General features: G+C 40.5%; 1 protein-coding gene across 1 annotated transcript; it reads left to right on the top strand.

The window, feature by feature from the left end:
* Nucleotides 1–244: 244 nt before the first annotated feature.
* Nucleotides 245–21,707, top strand: LOC115149646 (zinc finger protein 850-like; the record flags this gene model as incomplete). The annotated part of the gene is made up of 3 exons (XM_029692592.1): nucleotides 245–281; nucleotides 11,521–13,262; nucleotides 21,129–21,707. Coding segments are annotated over exons 1-3 (2,355 nt in total), but the record flags the coding sequence as incomplete, so codon positions are not given.
* Between the last annotated feature and the right edge of the window lie 1,030 nt (nucleotides 21,708–22,737).

Below are 22,737 nucleotides of genomic sequence, written 5' to 3' on the forward strand. Positions count from 1 at the left end.
GGCTGTTACGGTCAAAGAAGAAGAGAAAGACGTTTCAGTGAAAGAAGAGGAAGTCACGTTCAGAGTGAAAGAGGAGGAGGATGTTACTGTACAAGAAGAGGAGGCTGCTGTTTATGGAGTGAAAGAGGAGGAGGGGGAGATGACTGTCACATCGAAAAAGGAAGAGGCGGAAACTGCATATCTGGGCCCGGTTTCCCAAACGCATCTTAAGGCGTCCAATGGTTCTAACGGTGAATTTAGCCATAAGATGGTTTTGAGAAACTGTTCCCTGATTAACACTAGTAAGTACTATCTTAAATACAGAGGCACAAACTCTGCAGTTGTTGAACCGATGTGTGGTGTTAAAGGGGAAATCTGCAATTGCTACATCCATATTTGGACTTTAAATTATTAATTATTAATTTCTAGCCATTGATCCTTGAAGAATATAACACATGTCTCATGAGCTTAGTTCAATTGTTGTACCCCATCAGAATCCCAAATAAGCTTTTTTTACTCCAATGTTTAGAAACAATGTAAACCAACACTGTTAAGCCTCAACATGGTTAAAACTATACTGTTGATATCATGGATGGTCAGTCCTTGCATCCGTGGCTTTTTTAAAGGGACAACCTAGTATTTAAACAGAAACAAAATGGCTGTCCAGAGACTTGGTTTGGTAAACATCTGAGGGATGGGGGCTGGAGAAATGTAACCACTCTCAAATTCATAGAGAAAGCTATTGTATCAACCTTAATCCAAAACCTAGCGACCTCGTCAAGAAGTTCAGACATCTTGGCGTTACAGTTATAAGGTGTTGGCTTGACAGTCGCTGGACCCAGGTTTGAGTCCAGCTTAGGGCTACCCCCTGAATTCACTACACTATAAATACAACGACTGGCCACCCATGAGGTCAAAATTATAGTTTTAACCTGATTTCAAGGCTATATAGTATATTCTATAATTGCCAGTTAAGATTTGCTGTGGGGGTCAAATTGTTACAGCTGTTGATACAGTTTAAGAGGGAAGTTTACATACACTTAGGGAGTTTTTCCTAGCCACCGTGCTTCTACACCTGCATTGCTTGCTGTTTGGGGTTTTAGGCTGGGTTTCTGTACAGCACTTTGAGATATCAGCTGATGTTAGAAGGGCTATATAAATAAATTTGATTTGATGTTGGAGTCATTAAAACTCGTTTTTCAACCACTCCACACATTTCTTGTTAACAAACTATAATTTTGGCAAGTCGGTTAGGACATCTACTTTGTGCATAAAACAAGTCATTTTTTCAACAGTTGTTTACAGACAGATTATTTAACTTATAATTCACTGTATCACAATTCCAGTGGGTTTGAAGTTTACATACACTAAGTTGACTGTGCCTTTAAACAGCTTGGAGAATTCCAGAGAATTATGCCATGGCTTTAGAAGCTTCTGATAGGCTAATTGACATCATTTGAGTCAATTGGAGGTGTACCTGTGGATGTCAAGGCATAGCTTCAAACTCGGTGACTCTTTGCTTGACATCATTGGAATATCAAAAGAAATCAGCCAAGACCTCAGTCTGGTTCATCCTTGGGAGCAATTTCCAAACGCCTGAAGGTACCACCTTCATCTGTACAAATAATAGTACACAAGTATAAACACCATGGGACCACGCAGCCGTCATACCGCTCAGGAAGGAGACGCATTCTGTCTCCTAGAGATGAACATATTTTGGTGCGAAAAGAGCAAATCAATCCCAGAACAACAGCAAAGGACCTTGTGAAGATGCTGGAGGAAACAGGTAGAAAAGTATAGGACTTTTACTGTGGATATAGATCCACAGTAAAACTAGTCCTATATCGACATATCTGAAAGGCCGCTCAGCAAGGAAGAAGCCACTGCTCCAAAACTGCCATAAAAAAGGCAGACTACGGTTTGCAACTGCACATGGGGACAAAGATCGTACATTTTGGAAAAATGTCATCTGGTCTGATTAAAAAAAAAATAGAACTGTTTGGCCATAATGACCATCGTTATGTTTGGAGGAAAAAGGGGGAAGCTTGCAAGCCGAAGAACACCATCCCAACCGTGAAGCACGGCGGTGGCAGCATCATGTTGTGGTGGTGCTTTGCTGCATTAGGGACTGGTGCACTTCACAAAATAGATGGCATCAGGAGGAAGGAAACGTATGTCGATATATTGAAGCTACATCTCAAGACATCCGTCAGGAAGTTAAAGCTTGGTTGCAAGTGAGTCTTCCATATGGACAATGACCCCAAGCATACTTCCAAAGTTGTGGCAAAATGGATTAAGGACAACAAAGTCAAGGTATTGGAGTTGCCATCACAAAAGCCTGACCTCAATCCTATAGAAAATTTGTGGCCAGAATTGAAAAAGCGTGTGCGAGCAAGGAGGCCTACAAACCTGACTCAGTTACACCAGCTCTGTCAGGAGGAATGGGCCAACAATCACCCAACTTATTGTGGGATGCTTGTGGGAGGCTACCCATAACGTTTGACCCAAGTTAAACAATTTAAAGGCAATACTACCAAATGCTAATTGAGTGCATGTAAACTTCTGACCCACTGGGAATGTGATGAAAGAAATAAAAGCTGAAATAAATCATTCTCTCTACTATTATTCTGACATTTCACATTCTTAAAATAAAGTGGTGATCCTACCTGACCTAAGACAGGGAATTTCTACTCGGATTAAATGTCAGGAATTGTGAATAACTGAGTTTAAATATATTTGGCTAATGTGTATATAAACTTCCCACTTCAACTGTAAGTCATTGTAAAATATTCAGCCATTTATTTTTTCATGCCATTACATTGAAGGTGAAACATACCTAGATACAATAACATTAACCTCTCTAGGGGGAGTGGGACGCTAACGTCCCACCTGGCCAATATCCAGTGAAATTTCAGAGCGCCAAATTCAAAAACAGAAATATTATATAAATAAAAATTCATTCAGAAAACATACAAGTGTTATACATCGGTTTTAAGATGAACTTCTTGTGAATCCAACCACGGTGTCAGATTTCAAAAAGACTTTACGGCGAAAGCAAACCATGCAATTATCTGAGAACTGCGCCCAGCAGACAAATCATTACAAACAGTAACCAGCCAAGTAGAGGAGTAACACAACTCAGAAATAGTGATAAAATGTATCACTTACCTTTGATGAGCTTCATATGGTTACACTCCCAAGACTCCATGTTACACAATAAATGTTTGTTTTTTGTTCGATAATGTCCCTCTTTATGTCCAAAAATCTCAGTTTTGTTGGTGCATTTTGTTCAGTAATCCATTGGAACAAAGAGCAGACACAACAGGTAGACAAGTACCATAAAAGTTCGTAGAAACATGTCAAACGCAAATCCTCAGGTTGTTTTTGTCATAAATAATCGATCATATTTCAACCGGACAATAGCTTCGTCAATAGAAAAAGAAAAACAAGAAAGGCACGCTCCTGGTCATGCGCAGGACTCATATCTGTAAATTTCCACTGTCCTCTCATTGAAAGTGGTGTTTCTCCCTCATTTTTCAGAGTAAAGGCCTGAAACAATGCCTAAAGACTGGCCACATGTTGTGAAAGCCATAGGGATCGTGAACTGGGTCATAAGTCTTGGTATGGTGGATAGGCTCTCAATGGAAAAACAGCCGTTTCAAAATAATAGCACTTCCTGGATGGATTTTCCTCAGGTTTTCACCTGCCATATCAGTTCTGTTATACTCACAGACATTATTTTAACAGTTTTGGAAACTGTAGATTGTTTTCTATCCACATCTACCAATTATATGCATATCCTACTCAGGCTTCTGGGCCTGAGTAGCAGGCAGTTTACTTTGGGCACGCTTTTCATCCAAAATTCCAAATGCTGCCCCCTACCCTAGTGAGGTTAAAGGTGAAACATACTTAGACTCAATTACATTAAGGATGAAGCATACCTAGATTCAATAACATTCATGAATTGGTTTGAAACCTTTGTTTTAGAACCTTCTTAAAGTTGGTGTCTTGATGGTTTCTCACTCATACCCTGACTTTTTAAAAGGGATTTTGGGACAATTAGCTTAGTTTATAACGTGTATTTTAGGAACTGCGTGTCACAGCATGACAATGTGAACGTGATTGGTCGACAGTCTCTTGGATGGGCATTAAACATTTGAATAAGGCTGTAACTTAACAAAATGTGGAAAAGGGAAGGGGTCTGGACTTTATGAATGCTCTATGTTTTATTACATTTTTCAAATGTAACCTTTATTTAACTAGGTAAGTCAGTTAAAAACAAATTCTTATTTACAATGATGGCCTACACCGGCCAAAACCGGACGACGCTTGGCCAATTGTGCGCCTCCCTATGGGACTCCCAGTCACGGCCAGTTGGGATACAATCAGGATTCGAACCAGGGTCTGTAGTGACGTCTCAAACAATCGATTGGTTGAACATTTCTAATGTGTATTTTTCCATATATAAACACCACCCACGTGTTTTAATAAAATAAAAATTATTCTCAACCAGGTAGAAAAACTTTCAGACATCCCAAATGGGCACATTTATAGACCTACATTTGTGTGCAGGCCAGGTAGACTAGTCCTACTTCTATATGCGTAATCAGGTGTGCGTCCTTACTCAACATTGACAGGACTGTTTCAAACAAAAGACAATTAATAAATTGACAAACCTGACGCATCTTCAAATCAAATCAAATTTATTTATATAGCCCTTCGTACATCAGCTGATATCTCAAAGTGCTGTACAGAAACCCAGCCTAAAACCCCAAACAGCAAGCAATGCATGTGAAAGAAGCACGGTGGCTAGGAAAAACTCCCTAGGAAAAACTCCCTAGAAAGGCCAAAACCTAGGAAGAAACCTAGAGAGGAACCAGGCTATGAGGTGTGGCCAGTCCTCTTCTGGCTGTGCCGGGTGGATATTATAACAGAACATGGTCAAGATGTTAAAATGTTCATAAATGACCAGCATGATCAAATAATAATAATCATAGTAGTTGTCGAGGGTGCAACAAGCACGTCCGGTGAACAGGTCAGGGTTCCATAGCCGCAGGCAGAACAGTTGAAACTGGAGCAGCAGCACGGCCAGGTGGACTGGGGACAGCAAGGAATCATCATGCCAGGTAGTCCTGAGGCATGGTCCTAGGGCTCAGGTCCTCTGAGAGAAAGAAAGAAAGATCTTGCGGTGTCAGGTCTGGGTGGTCTGCCAGGGGCCATTTCATTTAGTATCCGTGGATTTGGGTTGGCATGGGGAATGATTGTATTTCCCCATAGAATGTTGTACCGAAGTTGACCGACTGAAAGGGAGTGTAACTTTGACTATAACTACTGTTACAAAATTCAAAAGGCACTCGCACATCTGATCAATCTTTTTGCAGGTGCATGGCAACAGTTGAAACAGGATGTAGGAGAAAGGAAACCGCACACTGCTCTCGATAGTATCACTGATATTTAATAAGCTTTACGTATCGGCCTTCGTCAGAGCTTTTGTGATTTTTTAAAAATCAGCACCCCTATGTAGACCTAGCCCCACCCACATCCGTTCCACGCATGGAAAGGGGTTGGAGGCAAAGGAAAAATAAATAAGTGCTACCAAACATAACAATATGCCTTTCATCTCTGCTGGTTTTTTATTTGAAAGGAAAAGTGGCCATTGTGGCACTGGCCAGTTAGTTGATTTTTCGTCTTGCTTTTCAACCGTTACTCTGAAAAATGGTAACCCTGTTTTTAGTTTCCAGAAAATAACCGAAGCAGAGGTTCTAGCTGCCCTGTGTGCCATTGATACTAAGAAATCCTTAGGCGCTGACAATTTAGACCCGTTCTTACTTAAGTGTGCTGCACCTATCATTGCTGGTTCAGTGACACACATTTTTAATCTAACATTAAGCACAGGAATTATCCCTAAGGTGTGGAAAGCAGCTTTTGTTCTGCCGTTACATAAGGGAGGTGACGGTAGTGATTTGGATAACTATCGACCCATCTCTAGGCTCCCTTGTCTGGCAAAGATCCTAGAATCTATAGTCAACAAACAGTTACAGTCTTTTCTTTCTGCTAACAGTATTCTTAGCACCAATCAATCCGGTTTTAGATCTAAACACAGTATCACATCGGCCACTATGCTTGTTGTAAATGATATTGCAAATGCCTTAGATGATAGAAAGCACTGTGCTGCGTTGTTTGTAGATTTGTCAAAAGCTTTTGACACTGTAGACCATGCTATCCTTTTGAGTAAGCTGTCATCTATAGGAGTGGGCACGGATGCCTGCCGATGGTTTTATGACTATCTTAAAGATAGAACTCAGGCCGTCATGGTCGATGGGGTCAAGTCTGACTCCTTACAGTTACTTAAAGGGGTCCCTCAGGGTTCAATAATTGGCCCACTATTGTTCTCACTTTATGTAAACAACATTGGTGATGATGTCAGATATTGTAAATTCCATTTATACGCAGATGACACAGTGATGTACTCTATTGCTCCAACAGCGGACCAAGCTTTAATGCAGTTGGAGTCTGATTTTAGGATACTACAGGGGTCTCTTTTACAGCTTAAACTTGTTTTAAACGCTAAGAAAACAAATGTCATGTTTTTTTCTAGGTCTAAACTCTCAGTTAGAAACACTTTTGTAATCACTAGCTTGGATGGTACTCAAATCAAACAGGTCTCTGCATGTAAATATTTAGGGGTATGGTTAGATGATAGGCTTTCTTTTAAAAAACATGTAACTGAATTGGGAAAAAAGCTCAAATTCAAGATAGGGTTCCTTTATAGAAACAGGGCTTGTCTGTCCTTTGTAAATAGAAAACAAATTGTGCAGGCTACTTTTATGTCCGTTTTAGATTATGGTGATATTATCTATATGCATGCATCGGCAAACACATTAAAACCACTGGATGCTATTTACCATTGTGCGCTCAGGTTTATCACGGGTGATATTTACAAAACTCATCACTGTATCCTTTATCAACATGTGGGTTGGGCCTCTATCTGTGAGGCGAGAGCAACATGCTCTCTTGTTTATTTATAAAGCGCTTCTTTTAAAACTACCTCCATATATATCATCATTAATTTCCACTAGATATACAAATTTTAAAACCAGATCACAGATGTGGATTACATTAGAGACTCCTGCGGTCTCCACAGAGTTGGGTAGGACTGCCTTTAGTTCCTTTGCGCCTTATTTATGGAACAAACTGCAGATCCAACTTAAGTTAGACACTCTGGTGTCCCTTGCCCATTTTAAAAATGTTATGGAGGATCAATATGATGTTATCTGTGATTGTTTCTGTTGAATTGTGTCTTTGTTTTGTATGTTTGAAATGTTCTTTCCTGTATGCCTAAAACTGTATATGTCAACATGTTTACACAGGGCACAGCCGTAAAAGAGATCCAGGTCTCAGTCTGTTTTCCCTGTTAAAATAAAGATTTAAAAAATAAAAATAAAACACTACAAAAGTGTATAAATAAGACGCATTAAACACGTCCATAAAACCACAATGAGGACATAGCAAGTTTTCATTAATCATTGGGTACGTCGTACGAAAAGCATCAGAATTATCTTAAATAGGCACATAATTCATGTTGAAATTCACAACATAACATACATACATAGGCATTTCATCATTAAGTCCTTTAGCAAATAATGTGTTGGAGGGTGAAAATCCAAAACATTCTCTTTTGCTCAGAGTATTATTAATATCACCTCCCCTGTCTGATATCTTGACTTTCTCTATGCCACAAAATCTAAAGGTAGAAATATCATGCTTTAGGTCATTAAAATATACTGCGACTGGATAATCCCTGTCATTTCGCCTGATTGAACTTTTATGTTCACTAATTCTCTGTTTGAGAGAGCGGGAGGTCTTACCGACATAGCAGAGCCCACATGGACATTTTAATAATGTAAATAACATGGGTGGCGGAACACGTAATGATATCATTTATTTGGAACCGTTTTCCTGTGTGGGTGTGGCAGAAATATTCACACCTCATCATATTGTTGCATTGTGCGCATCCTCTGCATTTATAGCTACCATTTGGTAGAAGAGCCTGGCTGATTTTCTTTTGTGGCTAGCAGTTGGCATGAACCAATTTATCGCGTAAATTGCGACCTCTCCTATACACAATAAGTGGTGGATTTTTAAATTCGGCCGGCAAAGTTGGGTCCGATGATAAAATATGCCAGTGTTTCTTGACCACACCTCCCACTTTTCGCCCCAGTAATGTGCTGGGCCGTACGCACAACCCTCTGAAGTGCCTTGCGATCGGAGGCCGAGCAATTGCCGTACCAGGCAGTGATGCAACCGGTCAGGATACTCTCGATGTTGCAGCTGTAGAACTTTTTGAGGATCTCAAGACCCATGCCAAATCTTTTTAGTTTCGTGAGGGGGAATAGGCTTTGTTGTGCCCTCTTCACGACTGTTCGTGTGTTTGGACCATTCTAGTTTGTTGTTGATGTGGACACCAAGGAATTTGAAGCTCTCAACCTGCTCCACTACAGCCTCGTCGATGAGAATGGGGACGTGCTCGGTTCTCCTTTTCCTGTAGTCCACAATCATCTCCTTAGTCTTGGTTACGTTGAGGGATAGGTTGTTATTCTGGCACCACCCGGCCAGGTCTCTGACCTCCTTCCTATAGGCTGTCTCGTCATTGTCGGTGATCAGGCCTACCACTGTTGTGTCGTCAGCAAACTTAATGATGGTGTTGGAGTCGTGCCTGGCCATGCAGTTGTGGGTGAACAGGGGGTACAGGAGGGGACTGAGCACGCACCCCTGGGGAGCTCCAGTGTTGAGGATCAGCTTGGCAGATGTGTTGCTACCTACTCTCACCACCTGGGGGCGGCCCATCAGGAAGTCCAGGATCCAGTTGCAGAGGGAGGTGTTTAGTCCCAGGTTCCTTAGCATAGTGATGAGCTTTGAGGGTACTATGGTGTTGAACGCTGAGCTGTAGTCAATGAATCGCATTCTCACATAAATGTTATTTTTGTCCAGGTGGGAAAGGGCAGTGTGGAGTGCAAAAGAGATTGCATCATCTGTGGATCTTTTTGGGCGGTATGCAAATTGGAGTGGGTCTAGGTTTCTGGGATAATGGTGTTGATGTGAGCCATTACCAGCCTTTCAAAGCACTTCATGGCTACGGAAGTGAGTGCTACGGCTCTGTAGTCATTTAGGCAGGTTGCCTTTGTGTTCTTGGGCACAGGGACTATGGTGGTCTGCTTGAAGCATGTTGGTAGTACAGACTCAATCAGGGACATGTTGAAAATGTCAGTGAAGACACCTGCCAGTTGGTCAGCACATGCCCGGAGCACACGTCCTGGTAATCCGTCTGGCCCTGCAGCCTTGTGTATGTTGACCTGTTTAAAGGTCTTACTCACATCGGCTACGGACAGCGTGATCACACAGTCGTCCGGAACAGCTGATGTTCTCATGCATGCCTCGTTGTTGCTTGCCTCGAAGCGAGCATAGAAGTGATTTAGCTCGTCTGGTAGGCTCGTGTCACTGGGCAGCTCGCGGCTGTGCTTCCCTTTGTAGTCTGTAATAGTTTGCAAGCCCTGCCACATCCGACGAGCGTCGGAGCCGGTGTAGTATGATTCAATCTTAGCCCTGTATTGACGCTTTGCCTGTTTGATGGTTCGTCACAGGGCATAGCGGGATTTCTTGTAAGCTTCCTGGTTTGAGTCCCGCACCTTGAAAGCGGCAGCTCTACCCTTTAGCTCAGTGTGAATGTTGCCTGTGGCTTCTGGTTGGGGTATGTACGTACAGTCACTGTGGGGACAACGTGCTCAATGCACTTATTGATAAAGCCAGTGACTGATGTGGTGTATTCCTCAATGTCATCGGAAGAATCCCGGAACATGTTCCAGTCTGTGATAGCAAAGCAGTCCTGTAGTTTAGCATCTGCTTCATCTGACCATTTTTTTATAGACCGAGTCACTGGTGCTTCCTGCTTTAATTTTTGATTGTAAGCAGGAATCAGGAGGATAGAGTTGTGGTCGGATTTACCAAATGGAGGGTGAGGGAGAGCTTTGTCTGTGTGTGGAGTACAGGTGATCTAGTATTTTTTTCCCCTCTGGTTGCACATTTAACATGTTGATAGAGATTTGGTAGAACTGATTTAAGTTTCCCTGCATTAAAATCTCCGGCCACTAGGAGCGCCGCCTCTCGGTGAGCGGTTTCCTGTTTGCTTATTTCCTTATACAGCTGACTGAGTGCGGTCTTAGTGCCAGCATCTGTCTGTGGTGGTAAATAAACAGCCACGAAAAGTATAGCTGAGAACTCTCTAGGCAAGTAGTGTGGCCTGCAATTTATCACAATATACTCTACTTCAGGCAAGCAAAATCTAGACTTCCTTAGATTTCGTGCACCAGCTGTTGTTTACAAATGTGCACAGACCGCCCCCCCTCGTCTTACCAGAGTGTGCTGTTCTATCTTGCCGGTGCAGCTTATATCCCGCAACCTGAATATCCATGTCGTCATTCAGCCACAATTCCGTGAAACATAGGATATTACAGTTTTTGATGTCCCGTTGGTAGGATATTCGTGATCGTACCTTGTCTAGTTTATTGTCCAATGATTGCACTTTGGCGAGTAATATTGACGGTAACGGCAGCTTTCCTACTCGCCTTCTGCGGGTCCGGACGAGGCATCCGGCTCTTCGTCTTCTGCGTCGCTTCCTTTTGCGAATAATTGGGATGTCGGCCCTGTGGAGTGTTTGGAGAATATAGTCTGAGTCCTGCTTGTTGTTGTTGAAAAAATCTTTGTCTAATCTGAAGTGAGTGATCGCTGTCCTGATATCCAGAGGCTCTTTTCTGCAGAAACATTATGTACAAAATAATTTACAAATATCGGGAAAGAAAACACATAATAGCACAATTGGTTAGGAGACGGCCATCTCCTCCGGCGCCATTTTTGAATTAAAAGCGTTTTACTGGTTGAAGTGTTTTTTAAGTACAAAGAGGTTGATTTGCGATGATGACACAAACATTATTTTAAGCAGGACATTCAAAGAATCCTTACAATTATAATCCAAAGTAGTGTGAAATGCACTCATAAGCAACCTGGAAATGGAGGTTACTCCCCTGAGTTTTCCCCCGTTCACATTCTGAATACATTGTAAAAATCTAAGATCTTTGCTCACCATTTTTGCTCCAGGCAGATATACTACATCCATAACTATTGGTTTCCTCATTAGCAGGGAGATGTTTCTGCAATCAAATTGTGTGTGCATCGCCCTCGTGCATCTATTTTATTAAACACAGAAAGGGGCCTATATTGGAGACCAAAAGTCGTCTGGCACACTCCTTAGGATTTCAGCAACTTTAACTTTCTTCTAGCATACAATCATCGATTTTACTACTATTGTGAAAAGACAAAATATGACTGTTCTTGCTAATTTTAAGACAATTGTCAAATAATTGTAACATTCATTACAGATGTCAATTGTTGTACAACATCATGGCTACGCTGTTGGCATCACCTTTTACAGTGGATTACTGCTGTTGTGGGCCTTTAATTATCTGTCTGACTTTGTTGTTCACACAGGAGAGATACGTGACTATCATGGGTCCTCTGAGGAGCCTCAACAATCTCATGATGCTGAGAAGGCAGAGAAGAGTCTCTCCACATTAGAACACCTCAAGAAACACCCACAGAGACCCACAGGGAAGAGAACTCACTGCTGCTCTGACTGTGGGAAGAGTTTTGTTTCTTCTGGACATTTAAAATCACACCAGAGAATACACACGGGAGAGAAACCTTATAGCTGTGCTCAATGTGGGAAGAGTTTTACTACATCTGGCCAACTGACTTTACACCAGAGAACACACACAGGAGAGAAATCTTATAGCTGTGCTCAATGTGGGAAGAGTTTTGTTCAATCTGGCCAGCTGACTTTACACCAGAGAACACACACAGGACAGAAACCTTATAGCTGTGATCAATGTGGGAAGAGTTTTGTTCAATCTGGCCAGCTGACTTTACACCAGAGAACACACACAGGAGAGAAATCTTATAGCTGTGATCAATGTGGGAAGAGTTTTGTTCAATCTGGCCAGCTGACATTACACCAGAGTACACACACAGGAGAGAAACCTTATAGCTGTGATCAATGTGGGAAGAGTTTTGCGGCATCTACAAGTTTGGCTCTACACCAGAGAATACACACAGGAGAGAAACCTTATAGCTGTAATCAATGTGGGAAGAATTTTGCTGCATCTAGCAGTCTGACTCTACACCAGAAAATACACACAGGAGAGAAATCCTATAGCTGTAATCAATGTGGGAAGAGTTTTACTACATCTGGCCAGCTGACTTTACACCAGAGAACACACACAGGAGAGAAACCTTATAGCTGTGATCAATGTGGGAAGAGTTTTGCGGCATCAAGAAGTCTGACTCCACACCAGAGAACACACACAGGAGAGAAGCCTTATAGCTGTGATCAATGTGGGAAGAGTTTTATTACATCTAGCATTCTGACTCGACACCAGAGAACACACACAGGAGAGAAATCTTATAGCTGTGATCATTGTGGGAAGAGTTTTGCTGCATCTAGCAATCTGACTCTACACCAGAGAATACACACAGGAGAGAAGCCTTATAGCTGTGATCAATGTGGGAAGAGTTTTACAGGATCTAGCAATCTGACAATACACCAGAGAACACACACAGAAGAGAAATCTTATAGCTGTGATCATTGTGGGAAGAGTTTTGGTCAATCTGGGAAGCTGACTGTACACAGGAGAATACACACAGGAGAGAAGCCTTATAGCTGTGATCAGTGTGGGAAAAGTTTTGGTCAATCTGGGAAGCTGACTGTACACAGGAGAACACACACAGGAGAGAAGCCTTATAGCTGTAATCAATGTGGGAAGAGTTTTACAGGATCTTGCAATCTGACAACACACCAGAGAACACACACAGGAGAGAAACCTTATAGCTGTGATCATTGTGGGAAGAGTTTTGGTCAATCTGGGAAGCTGACTGTACACAGGAGAATACACACAGGAGAGAAGCCTTATAGCTGTGATCAATGTGGGAAGAGTTTTACAGGATCTAGCAATCTGAGAATACACCAGAGAATACACACAGGAGAGAAGCCTTATAGCTGTGATCAATGTGGGAAGAGTTTTACAGGATCTAGCAATCTGAGAATGCACCAGAGAATACACACAGGAGAGAAACCATATAGCTGTGATCAATGTGGGAAGAGTTTTATTACATCTCGCAATCTGACTCTACACCAGAGAACACACACTGGAGAGAAATCTCATAGCTGTGACCAGACATAATCTGATAAAAGATCTCTGATCAAATATCAGAAAATCCATGAAGGAGTTGTTTCATGATATCAATGAATTAATGTCACAATGTAGAATGTTTTAACATTGTCGAAGGAGTATTTTATTGATGTCACAATGTAGAACCCTAAACGTTTGTCCCCTGTTCTATTGATTTCAACATGATATGGATATTAGCCTCAGGGGGAAAATTCAGGCTCTGAAAGGGTCGTTCCACTTACCACGTTGGTGACCCACTTGAATCAAAATGCAACACTTCAAAATGTAGCTAGCTGTTTTCTACAAATGGTCCTCTAACCAGGGATGTACACATTATTCCCAGATTCCGTGTGGTTTTTGAGCTGTTAGTTTTAACAGGACGTGCAACATCTCCTTCCTGTCACAGTAATGGTTTTAGCATTATATCGATGAGTGATGACAAATAGGTGTTGTGTTCCTTTGTTTAGTGACCCCTACATTTAAATGCATCACTCCAAAATGTAGCTGACTGTCTTCTGCAGGTTGTCCTCTAACCAGTGAGGTCAAATATATCTCCCATTTCCATGTGTTTTGTTTAGTTGTGTTAGTTTCAACAGCATGTACAACCTGATTTCCCTAATTGATATCAGTGATTTATTGCTGCTTGTGAAAACAACAGCGTTTCTGGTGCTTGTGCAGTTTATAAGCTGCTTGTTTAAAAAAAACAAGTAATATGATTATTGTGGCAGATGTTTGTGTATATAGCACATTTTATGTTTAGGTTTTCAATACACCACAAACTGTTTCTGCATATTGGTTATGGATTTGGACACCCCAAATGTAATTGAAAAGACGTTGAAAATCAAACTATGCCCGACATCCAATATACAGTTCAGTTTTAGTTGAAAGTGAAAGTTGAGAAGATGTCTTTTCGGGTTGTTTTTTCATTGACTTGAAAACAACTTAATTTCAACGTACTTGCGGCCTAAACACATGGACGTAGTATAATAGATTGGTCTATAATCAATTTTATTAACAATCTGACATCACTCCAGTATTTCTTGACAACATTCAAGTGATAATTGTCTTTATTCCACTCCTGAAGAAGCATGATTTTAAATCACCTCATATTTCAAACATTCAGCCTGACAAAATATACATGTTTTATTATTCCATGCCTCACCATTAAGTTAATTGTTGACAATACATATTAACAAAGGGGTGTACATTTGGTATTCATATTTACATTTAGTAATCCTAATTATTTATATGACCAACTGACAATTTTTGGGGACAATTATATTGGCAATGTTGCCCTGCTTTTAGAATATCAGGGTTCATTCTCAGATGTGCCAACCCAAATGTACTAGAGCATGACATTGGGGACTGGGCCCCGATCCAACAACATGTCTATCTAGTGAACCCTGAAAAGAGAGAGAAGCTCTGCAATGAGGTGGAAAGTTACTACGGATATTGCAGGAGTTTCCTTTTGAAATCAGACATGTCCGTGGTAAGGACAACTTAGTTGCTGATTGCCTCAAGGGTGGGCTGTCAAAAAGATTTGTTTTGCATTTAGCCAGTGTTGCCATGGATCACAATTTATTTTGACTGCATGTTTTCCCGTATTGGAGATGAGTTTTGTTTGGGCTCGTTCCAAGGGGACAGGAGTTCTAGAACCTAGTGAGTTTTAGGAAGACGAGAGTTCTAGAAGCTAGTGAGTTTTAGGAAGACGAGAGTTCTAGAAGCTAGTGAGTTTTAGGAAGACGAGAGTTCTAGAAGCTAGTGAGTTTTAGGATTCTATAGAAAGAGAAGGTGAAAAATAATACGATTGTATATTACATTCACATCATTTAGCAGACGCTCTTATCCAGAGCGACTTACAGCAGTGAATGCATACATTTCATACATTTTTTTCTCCGTACTGATCCCCCTTGGGAATCAAACCCACAACCCTGGCATTGCAAATACCATGCTCTACCAACTGAGCTACACGTAGAAATGTTTTTAATTGTTGACAGCCAGTTGGTGAAGGTGAAGCATTGTAGTTGATTATAATGAGAAATGGAAGTTGTTTTCTGTTGGTGGTGAGCATTCTATTAAGGGGGAAGGTGTTACAGTCTTTCTTTTAAGGTGTTAGTCTTTTTGGTTTTTCCATTTTATGTTTTGAGGTTGGACGTTAGCACGTCTAGCTCGTTAGCACGTCTAGCTCGTTAGCACGTCTAGCTCGTTAGCACGTCTAGCTCGTTAGCACGTCTAGCTCGTTAGCACGTCTAGCTCGTTAGCACGTAGGACGCACTGATTGGTGTCACCTCGTTAGTCAGTATGTGTTACACCTGTGCTGGCTTGTCCATCTCGTTAGTGGGAAGGTGTTTCACCTGAGCTGGTCCAGGTTCTATTTAAGAGTGTCTGGCCCAGTGCTCCAGTTGTCTTGATAGATGTGGAGAGTCAACACCTTTAGTTGCTCCACCTTTTTGGTTTGCTTCCTGTCTTTAAGTTTGGTGTGGGATTTTCTTTTGTTTGCCTCTTCTTGGGCAGATATAGTGGGTCTCATGGTGGGTGTCTTTTATGTCCCAGTTGTTGTTACTAGTCAACTTCCAGTGGACACTGAGAGCAAAACTGCAAGATTATGTTATAATACTTTTATTGCATCAAATTGTTGTTTTATGCAACAGAATAGAGGGTTCTTAGAACTATTGTGTCTGTGTGTTCTACTGAGGATGGGCCTCTGGGAGAAAACACTGACAGGAGATTTACAATGTCTTTTGGGTGATAAAACCTAAAGAGACTGCATTCCAGAGCATGAGTTAATGTTTCTGTTCTATATGTTACCAGGGAGAGATGACCTCAGGGCCAGACCCTGGTCTCTACACAAAGAGTACTGTTTTTACAGCAGATACTGTCTGCTGAGAATTATAAGTATCTTTCATACAAATCTTAACCTTGTGACCCGTTCTATACATCTGTTGTTGGTCATGTAGGTTAAAAGGGGTGTATCTTGGCTGTAAAAGACCTTTGTACTTTTGTCTCGGGGCTCTCAACGAATCATCTGGGGTTGATTCATCTCTCAACGAATCATCTGGGGTTGATTCATCTCTCAACGAATCATCTGGGGGTGATTGTTCGACCAGCCATCATTATCATAGGGCACCCAATTGATTGACTTTATATGTGTGTTGTATTGACCTGCTCCCTTATAAGTGAATAAAGATTTAGTTTAAGAATAACTCTGACTTGTGTGATAAGTTTGTCTCATTTGATATTAACCACCACATTTGGCGATGGGGATGTGAATCTTGACTTGGTGACCGCTCCTGGTGACCTGGGTAAATGGTGCACCAGGGATCCCTCTAACTTGGGATCTCAGGGAGACCACACTGCGGGAACGGAGCAGATGGACCCACCTTTGATCTGAGAGGCAGCGAGCCGAGTGGATACCATCAGAATAGTATATATAGTGGATACCATCAGAATAGTATATATAGTGGATACCATCAGAATAGTATATATAGTGGATACCATCAGTATAGTATATATAGTGGATACCATCAGTATAGTATATATAGTGGATACCATCAGTATAGTATATATAGTGGATACCATCAGTATAGTGTATATAGTGGATACCATCAGTATAGTGTATATAGTGGATACCATCAGTATAGTGTATATAGTGGATACCATCAGTATAGTGTATATAGTGGATACCATCAGTATAGTGTATATAGTGGATACCATCAGTATAGTGTATATAGTGGATACCATCAGTATAGTGTATATAGTGGATACCATCAGTATAGTGTATATAGTGGATACCATCAGTATAGTGTATATAGTGGATACCATCAGTATAGTGTATATAGTGGATACCATCAGTATAGTGTATATAGTGGATACCATCAGTATAGTGTATATAGTGGATACCATCAGTATAGTGTATATAGTGGATACCATCAGTATAGTATATATAGTGGATACCATCAGTATAGTATATATAGTGGATACCATCAGTATAGTATATATAGTGGATACCACATCTCGAACGTAGTTTAAAAATAAAGAATGAGGTGAGCGAAACAAGTGGAATTTTTAGAAAAGCCTCGTAGGCTCAGTGTGTTTTCCTGAGTGAGGGGGGCACCTTGGAGGTGTTAAGAGTGGCGAGCCAGCTATCTGTGTGAGCTGTATGAAACCTAGAATCTGTGTTTACTAGTTAAGACCATTTATGATATAGTATAAGATAGTAAGGTGCCCCTGTAATTGTTTTAAACATGTAATTATTTTAAACCTGTACCCCGTTTTCTGCTGTGAGTAGGTTTGGAGAGCTGCTTCGTAGCTATGGAGAGTCATTGAAAAAGCAAATGGAATGGTTGTTGTGACTACCTGAGAATTTCTTACGTTTTATATGGATTCTATGAATATATGAAAATATGATGAATTGTATGTGTGTATAATGATTACTAGAGATTTGATAAAGTAATACTGGAAATATAATTAGATACAATTTAAACAACCCATATGTAGACGAACGTAGGTTTTGAATTGGTATCTTTAATTGATAATTTGATAAAGATGAGGTTTAAGCATTATTAAACAGTCTACAAAGTCTGGCCAGTTGTCTCAGAAACTGATGGGAGTGTGTCCACTTTAGGGTAAGTTACCCTAACGATGTAACTATAAAACGCTTTTTGGATTTTCTCCGTCCAGGTACCTTAATTGAAATAAAACTGCCCTTAAGGCCTGGGGAGGTTGTTCCCAGTATGAGAGGAGTTGCTGGATTTATTGAATAAACCTTTTTCCATAAAGTTAGAGTGAACCAAGGTGTCTGACTAGCTGTTGATGTTGAAGAAGCGTCCCGTCCACTAGATTATACGTCACAGTGGCAGAATCACCTGAAAGACGCACATCGCCATCTGCTGACTGGAGTTGGTATCGCAGTTGAGAAAATACTTTCAGACAAAAAGCTTAAAAGCGACTACCCCTACAAACCAGACTTGTCTGATGCTTTAAGCACACTGTTTGATTAAATAAATAAGACACACAAATGACTAGAGGGAGCCAGTCATCAACATAACCTTTTTACATTTTTATTTTATTTGGCAAGTCAGTTAAGAACAAATTCTTATTTTTAGTGACGGCCTAGGAACAGACCGCCTTGTTCAGGGGCAGAATGACAGATTTGTACCTTGTCAGCTCAGGGATTCGATCTTGCAACCTTTCGGTTACTAGTCCAGTGCTCTAACCACTAGGCTGCGCTGCCGCCCCAACCTCACCAGAAGAACCCCCCCACTGCTGGACTTCGTAAATTCTGCTGTTTTGCTCCTGAAGTTTTCAGTAATAGACTAATAGACTACAGATAGACTACACCAGCAGTCGGCAACCTTTTCCATTTGGTGCCAATTTATCTGACCATTTCTACTGATCTGGTGCCAGTTATGATTTTCATATTCATATTTTACTGGAACAGTTTCATTTAATTTCTAATAGTATCTCAAAATCATTGTCTGTGATTCATCTACATTCTATCTAAATGAACATTATACAAATCTAAAAGTAACTTTTATTGCCATTGCCAACTATGTAAAAATAGCCTACATAAAGCCAACAAATAAAAACCTTGCAGCCTGCAGGTAGAAAATATCCTGATAAAAATAAATATCCTAGAAATCACATTGGCTACACATGGCCTGTCTACAACAAACTTGAAACATTGTATCAACTATCAACTGGGTAAGGAAACTCAGATAGCAGCTTGCAACATAGTATAACATATTCTGGGCCCTCAGTTTCCTGCTCCAGTGAGTTTCGGGACAGACACCGCTGTAGGCTATTTGTTCAAGGGATTAGAAGTAATCAGGTATTTCCACTGGATCAGAGCATTGCATTTTTCCCTTTTATGCTGAGTGGTTATCGAAAGGGTGAGAGCTGGAAATATTTTAAGGAACTATTGTCATTCGCAATTGATTTTGATTAGACTTTGTTTACTTGCTGTTTGAGTTGAAGAAAAATTTCTTTGAGAAGCTCCACAACTCATTAGTGGTGGTGCATTAAGACAATCAGAAATACTATCAGACATCCCCAAATGGGCACATTTATAGACCTACATTTGCACACAGGCCAGGCAGACTAGTCCTACTTCTATATGTGTAATCAGGTGTGGGTCCTTACTCAACATTGACGGGAGTGTTTCAAACAAAAGACAATGAATAAATTGACAAAACTGACACATCTTGAAGAGGTCAAGTCTGGGTGGTCTGCCAGGGGCCGTTTCATTTAGTATCCGTAGGGGTTTGCTAAATCCAATGGTTCTACCCGAGAGTCACCTTAACTTTATTGACAACACCCAAATGGATACTGTCATTAATGTGGTTCTTCAATAATTACACATAATACTTAATACTGTAGCTGTTTAGTTACAGTCACATGTTCAACTATCATCAGCTGATCCAGGAAATAATTTTCTGAATGACAGTCACATGACAAACATCACGACATGCAACAACAACCAAAGTGCTTCTTCATTCATTACTCTGGTAAAGACAGTTATGCCGTGCTCCACGTTGGATCCAACATCCCTAACAAATTGATGTTTATAATGTGTTATTGTCTGCTTGATTTACAGTAGGGTCTCGTTAGTCTGTTTGGACGCAGAGATACTTATCTCATAATGTGTAGAGACCTGTTCCTTGATGGAAAGGCTATTGTACAACACACAGAGCTATTTTCCTTTATTCAGGACATTTAGAATGACAACACATCACAGAGTAGCCTAGAGGGATTATTCACAAAATTATCTAGTGATCAGGTTATGAAATATCATGACAAAGACATTTTAGTTTCCATGTTTCACCTGAAATATTAAATGATTTATAGTCCTATGTCTATGTTGTTGTTAGGTGAAGTTATGGGCCAATTTGTTAAACACTTAGTGTACAAACCCTCACTGTCAGGCTGATGGCAAAGCTAGCCAAAGAGCATTCTACTGGTTGAAGTGTTTTTTAAAGTATAAATCAGTTGATATGCGACAATAACACAGACATTATATTAAGCAGGAGATTCAAGCGAGCCTTACAATTATAATCCAAAAGTAATGTGAAATGCACTCATAAGCAACCTGGAAATGGAGGCTATTTTTGCTGTCAGCCTATGAGAACTCCCCTGAGTTTTCCCCCACGGTGGTGAATTAGTGAATAGACACAGAGCTTAATGTGAGTTTCCTTGAGTAGCACTCCTGATCTTGCGATGATAGTGCGCTGTAATATTCAGAATACGTTGTGGAAAACTAAAATCTTTGCTCACCATTTTTGCTCCAGGCAGATATACTACATCCATAACTAGTGGTTTCCTCATTAGCAGGGAGGCATTTCTGCAATCAAATTGTGTGTGCATTGCCCTCATGCCACGATTTTATTGAACACAGAAAGGGGCCTATATTGGAGACCAAAAGTCGCCTGGCACACTGCTTAGGATTTCAACAACTTTATTAACTTATTTCTAGCTACCACTAATGTGAAAACAAGACAAAATTACTTGTTGTTAACTTGACTGTCTTAATTGTCAAATTATTTAACAGACGTCAATTGTTGTACAACTTCATGGTTACGCTCTGGGCATCTCCTTTTACCTCAAATAAACAATGGATTTCCACTGCTGTGGGCCTTTAACCATCTGTCTGACTTTGTTGTTCACACAGGAGAGAGACGTGACTATCGTGGATCCTCTGGGGAGTCTAAACAACATCATGAAGCTGACGAGGCAGAGAAGAGTCTCTTCAGATCAGAACACCTCAAGAAACACCAGCAGAGACCCACAGGGAAGAAATCTTACTGCAAATCTTCATTGGAATTTAAAATACACCAGCGAGTACACACAGGAGAGAAAGCTCACCACTGTTTTGATTGTGGGAAGAGTTACTCAAGATCAGATGCACTGAAAGTACACCTGAGAATTCACACTGGAGAGAAACCTTTTGGCTGTGATCAATGTGGGAAGAAATTTACTGTGTCAAACTCCTTGACAGTGCACCAGAGAACACACACAGGAGAGAAACCTTATAGCTGTTATCAATGTGGGAAGAGTTGTACTACATCTAGCCATCTAATTGCACACCAGAGAACACACACAGTAGAGAAATATTTTATCTGTGATCAATGTGGGAAGAGTTGTAATACATCTAGCCATCTAATTGTGCACCAGAGAACACACACAGGAGAGAAACCTTATAGCTGTAATCAATGTGGGAAGAGTTTTGGTCAATCTGTCCATCTGACAGTGCACCAGAGAACACACACAGGAGAGAAATGTTATAGCTGTGGTCAATGTGGGAAGAGTTTTGGTCAATCTGGCCATCTGACAGTGCACCAGAGAACACACACAGGAGAGAAACCTTTTAGCTGTAATCAATGTGGGAAGAGTTTTAGTACATCTGGCTATCTGACTATACACCAGAGAACACACACAGGGGATAAACTTTATAGCTGTAATCAATGTGGGAAGAGTTTTAGTACATCTGACTATTCACCAGAGAACACACACAGGGGAGAAACTTTATAGCTGTGGTCAATGTGACAAGAGATTATCCGATAAAAGATCTCTGATCAACCATCAGAAAATACATACATGAAGGAGTTGTTTCATGATATCAATGAAATATCCCACCTAGCAAAATGTAATTGAAAATACGTTGAAAAGAAGACTATGCCCGAAGTCCAATATACATTCGGTTTCAGTTGAAAGTTAAAAACATGTATTTTTGGGTTGTTTTTTTCAATGACTTGAAAACAACTTAATTTCAACGTACTTGCAGCCTATACACATGGACGCAGTATAATAAATTAGTCTATAATCAATTTTATTAACAATCCTACATCACACCTCGCCAATATCCAATGATAGAGCGTGGCGCGAATTACAAACACCTCAGAAATCCAAAAACTTACATTTTTCAAACATATGACTATTTTACACCATTTTAAAGACAAGACTCTCCTTTATCTAACCACATTGTCCGATTTCAAAAAGGCTTTACAACGAAAGCAAAACATTAGATTATGCATATAAATTATATGCATATTCTAGTTTCTGGGCAGGAGTAATCGGGTACGGTTTTTATCCGGCTGTGAAAATACTGCCCCCTATCCTAAACAGGTTAAAGTGCTAATTGTCTTTATTCCACTACTGAAGAAGCATGACTCAAATCACCTTATATTTCAAACATTCTGACAAAAGATACATGTTTTATTATTCCATGCCTCACCATTAAGTTAATTATTGCCAACACATATTAACAAAGGAGTGTACATTTGGTTTTGATATTTAATATTTACAATTCATGTAACATTTAGTATACATAATTATTTATGCATCCAACTGACAATTTTTGGGTACAATTATATTGACATTGTTGCCCTGCTTTTAGAATATCAGGGTTCATTCTCTGATGTGCCAAACCAAATGTACTAGAGCATGACATTGGGGACTGGGCCCCGATCCAACAACATGCCTATCT

Source organism: Salmo trutta, chromosome 15 (assembly GCF_901001165.1).
Source record: "Salmo trutta chromosome 15, fSalTru1.1, whole genome shotgun sequence".
In the NCBI taxonomy this organism is placed as follows: Eukaryota; Metazoa; Chordata; class Actinopteri; order Salmoniformes; family Salmonidae; genus Salmo; species Salmo trutta.